This window comes from Pyrus communis, chromosome 4 (assembly GCF_963583255.1).
Source record: "Pyrus communis chromosome 4, drPyrComm1.1, whole genome shotgun sequence".
NCBI lineage: Eukaryota > Viridiplantae > Streptophyta > Magnoliopsida > Rosales > Rosaceae > Pyrus > Pyrus communis.
The window spans coordinates 16,580,806-16,585,748 of NC_084806.1; the positions used below are offsets into that span (position 1 = coordinate 16,580,806).

General features: G+C 36.5%; 1 protein-coding gene across 1 annotated transcript; it reads left to right on the forward strand.

Moving 5' to 3' along the window:
• Nucleotides 1-1,646: 1,646 nt before the first annotated feature.
• LOC137731070 (probable indole-3-pyruvate monooxygenase YUCCA3) lies at nt 1,647-3,653 on the forward strand. The gene is made up of 3 exons (XM_068470141.1): nt 1,647-2,327; nt 2,488-2,859; nt 3,361-3,653. Exons 1-3 carry the CDS (start codon nt 1,647-1,649, stop codon nt 3,586-3,588), a joined length of 1,281 nt encoding a protein of 426 aa, XP_068326242.1. The 3' UTR covers nt 3,589-3,653.
• The last annotated feature ends 1,290 nt before the right edge of the window (nt 3,654-4,943 follow it).

The following is a 4,943-nucleotide window of genomic DNA, read 5'->3' on the forward strand; positions in this document are numbered from 1 at the left end:
TGTCCACAAGCAAGATGAGGTTGATACCACATATAACAAATCATTCTGGTTCGCCCATTTGTTAAAAGGATGGCTTGTGAACCATCTATTTTTGTTGTTTAATTATGTGTCAACATTGTAGTTTTGCATTGTCAAATTCAACAAATTTTGTATGCAACTATATGAAAGGGATTTTGTGGCATTTTCCTTCGGTTAGCTTGTTTGTTGTCTTTGTTTAACAAAGACATTTCGGCTGGATAGTTCCTACTGCTTAACCTTCTGAAACTTTCGATGGCAATGACCTGAACATGTGTTAATAAAACTGTTAAATTGTGATGGGCAATATGTACATATGCGTTATATTTACCAAAAAAAATAAAAATAAAAATTTGACATATATATAGTTTATAGAAACTAATGATTGTTATGGGTTTGTAGCTAGATGTTTTCTGCAGAAAACCAAAGTCGGTTTGCTTATGATTTGATCAAATCTCCATCAAAGACAAATTTCAAGATTGCGTGGCCATGATTATATTCCCAAACAAATACTTGTTATGTTATGCCCTCAATCAAAGCCTGGTCAATGAAGAAAGAGGAAGAAGTATACATACATACATACATATATATAGTCTGCACAAAAAGTGGGTTAAATATGGACATGTGCAGATCAATTAATGTTGGTTCTTGAGTTGCATTATTCAGTACTGATTGGACAAAACAATTTTGACTGCTGGAGGGGGAGTTAAAACCGAAGAAGTCACAAAACCAGTTGTAGCCTAAGTTTATAGGGCCGACTTATCTTATTGGAACCCAACCCTGGAAAAAGAAGGCTACAAACCATGTGCTCCTTCACATAGGTTTGAGAGTATCTAATGTAGCATTGTTAACTTCTTGGTCACCACAAGTGGGTGGCTTGGCTTGTCGCCACCTAAGGTTGGAAAAGAAAAAAAGTAACGTGTAACTCGGTTGGTTAATAACATTCATTCTTTAAACTAGAGATTTTGTATTTGCCCTCCTCCTCCTCTTTCAAATTAATATAGCTTGTATAGAAGAAAACAAAAATAAATAGACTAAGAAGCACACACTTCACTAAAGGTTTCAAGACACTTGAAGGTCTACTATAAATTCATTGACAAAACGAAGAGTAATTGAACTCCTTATTAGAATGCAAATTTTGATAAACTTATATGGGACATCTGATCCAAAATGGAAAAAGAAAAAAAGAAAAGATAAACTTATATGGGACAATTGTTCACGTCCGGACAAGGTTGAAGTCGGAAAATACATAAGAACGTGATTGGGTTTGTATAGATTCATATTTAGTTAGGTAGGTTTCTAAATGCTAATTGAATTAATTAATGCAATGACACAAAACAAGACGGCCAAAACCTTATTATTTGATGAATGACCCTCAAAGGCTCAAACCATCATTTTCAAATCCCAGTCACATGCTTAGCTCTCAAGGCCAAGAACCCTCTCTCTCTATTTAAACCTCTCCATCCCTCTCTCCCCTCTCACACATCACTTCCTTCCAAAACATCTAACATTCCATTCTCTCTCTCTCTCTCTTTCTCCCCCTCCGTTCCCAAAACACCAACTCTCCAATTTTCACACTCTTTCTAATTTTGTGCAACAAGTACTCCTGTCTCCCTCACCACATACCCCAAATGGTTCACCAATCATTTGACCAAGATATTGATTTTTTTGCTAGGAAGTGCATTTGGGTGAATGGTCCTGTAATTGTAGGGGCAGGTCCTTCAGGCCTAGCAGTTGGTGCTGGCCTTAAAGAACAAGGCGTCCCCTTTATTGTACTAGAAAGAGCCGATTGCATTGCTTCTCTTTGGCAAAAACGCACATATGATCGCCTCAAACTTCACCTCCCCAAGCAATTCTGCCAACTACCCAATTTCCCATTCCCTGAGGACTTCCCAGAATACCCCACAAAAGACCAGTTCATCAACTACCTAGAGTCCTATGCACAACACTTTGACATAAGCCCAAATTTCAATGAGACTGTCCAGTCTGCCAAGTATGATGAAACCTTTGGTCATTGGAGGGTCAAGACGAGTATTTCAACGAGCGACTCAAACCCTTCTTCCTTTGCCGAAGTTGAGTACATCTGCCGGTGGCTCGTGGTGGCAACTGGAGAGAATTCGGAGAAAGTAGTGCCGGAATTCGAAGGCTTGGAAGAGTTTAAAGGGAATGTCGTACATGCCTGTGACTACAAGTCCGGCCTCGCTTACCGTGGCAAGCAAGTACTAGTTGTTGGATGCGGAAATTCAGGCATGGAAGTCTCTCTTGATCTTTGCAATCACAATGCAAGTCCTTCAATGGTGGTTCGAAGTTCGGTGAGTAATGAAATTTGACAAACCTTTTTCCTTCCACAGTTTGAGTTCGAATTTCATCAATGACTGGTTTTTAATGAAAGTTTAGTACCTTCGTTTATTTATTAATACAAAGTCAAACTTGAACTTAATGAGTTTCTTATTCCTCTATTTTTGGTAACAGGTTCATGTCTTGCCAAGGGAGATTTTTGGAAAGTCAACCTTTGAATTGGCAGTTTTGTTGATGAAATGGCTGCCACTCTGGCTTGCTGACAAGATATTGCTGATGCTGGCATGGCTACTTTTTGGAAATCTTGAAAAATATGGCCTGAAAAGGCCATCTTTAGGTCCTTTGGAGCTCAAAAACATTTCAGGGAAAACTCCAGTGTTGGATACTGGTGCCTTGAAAAAAGTAAGATCTGGTAAGATCAAGGTGGTTCCTGGAATCTCAAGGTTCTCTCATGACAGAGTTGAACTTGTTGATGGACAAATTCTTGAGATCGATTCTGTTGTTTTGGCAACTGGGTATCGGAGCAATGTTCCTTCATGGCTCAAGGTTAGGAATTTTTTTATTTTATTCTTGGAATATTTCTATGTTTATGTGTTTGGAAGCTTCTATTTTCAATTCAAATCCATCAGACGGTTATGGAAGTTATCCCTATTTCCGTACACCCTTTTATTACCACATATTTTTAAAATGGAAAAATACAGGTTCACATAGACAATTATGATATTTTTTTTACTTAAATAAATGTTCTTTTAGTATTTGGACGATCAAGAATTGAATAGTCACTCATTTTTTTATTGATATTGATGGTAGAGAATAAATGAATGTGTTTTTAACGTTTTAATCTCAACTCTTAAATCAAATTTCCAGGTAGGTGCAAATGATGTTTGATCACCACATAACCAAAAGAACTAGACTTATCCGTAATCAGAATCTTGAAAGACTAAATTCCGATTATGAATTACACTTGCGTTTACAAACTGCATGTATGAATGAAATTACTAAATGGCTTAAAACTAAATATTCGTTTGGAATGTTTATGTTGTGCAGGAAAATGAATTCTTTTCACGAGAAGGAATTCCTAAGAATGCATTTCCAAATGGGTGGAAAGGGAATGCAGGACTATATGCAGTAGGGTTTACAAGGAGAGGACTATCTGGAGCCTCATTGGATGCCATTGGTGTGTCACAGGACATTGCCAAGAGCTGGAAAGAAGAGACCAAGCAGAAGAGAAAATCTGTTGCAGCTCGCCATAGGAGATGCATTTCACATTTCTAAATATGGAGGACGCAAAAATGGCAGAGAAAATGGAATTGTCCTCTTTTTTTCCTTTTTTTTTTTTTTTTTTTTTGGGAAAACAAAAATTTGTTGGTGACTAATCAACCAAAACTGGTATCAGTTTATGTAGAAAATAATGTAAAATACAGAAGTTAGCCCTCTCCTGTAGAAAAAAAACCCCTAACATATGAAAATAATTGGGCATAAAAGGAAGATGTGGCTTATTCTTTATTTCCTGTGGAATATTGTATTCAAATTTAATAATAATCCATTTCTAGTCAAATGAAGAGAATCTCCATCTCTATCACCCTCAATTATTTTTTTGATATTTTAACGGGAAATGATCTCCGCACTTATATTTTATTCTTTTGTACTCTTTTTTATTTGTTGATTGATTCTTCTTAAATTTATTTTGAAAAAAATGGAGGTGTCAAAATCTTTTTGCTACTGTTATCACTCTAGCTTATAGGACTCGAGCTTTAATGCAAAGAACCCAACACACTGCTTTGGTAGGGTAAACATACATATGCTTTCTCTATTACTTTACACACAAGGTTTTTTTTGTGCTATTCTAATCACTTTAGCCTATAAGAGTCGAACTATATACAGAAAAGCCACCTAACCTAATTCATATGTGCTTTCTTTATTACTTTAAACAAAGGTTTTCTTTTTTTATTCTAATCACTTTAACTTGTAAGACTTGAATTTACATGCGAACAAGTTGACACATTACCTTGACCAACTAATATAATCCACATCTTTTCTATTTGTTACATACCACACGAAGTTAATTTTGCTATTCTAAGCACGCAAGCCTACAAAACTCAAACTTGAAACATACACATTATTCTGATCAACTGATCTAACTCACATTTGCTCGCATTACCCACAATGTTTGTTTTGCTATTCTAAATACTATAGCTTATAAAACTCAAACTTAAAACAGAAAAGGAAAAAAAAAAGGCACTGCTCTACCTAATCCTCATATTCGTTCTAAATTTACACACAAAATTGGTTCATCAAAACAAGTTGATCCACTAGTCATATCTGATGGGCTCTCTTTAACCCCAAGATGGGTCCACCAGGGGCCCAATAACTTCTGTGGGTCCCTGGTCCACCTCAGCTCAACATCAAAATCTTGTCAAAGTGATTCTGCTTTAACTGGTTTCAGAATTCAGATAGAAATAGGTTTGAGAGAGAGACTCCTCCCATGTTGTCTTGCACATGGATAGAGCCCCACAGTGAGCATACATACAGCCCTTGGGGTTTTCAACATTTTCCATAAAACTTTCTTTTGGTCAACATTGGCATAAATCTTGACACATTCTGTTTGGAATATCACAAAACAATACTCT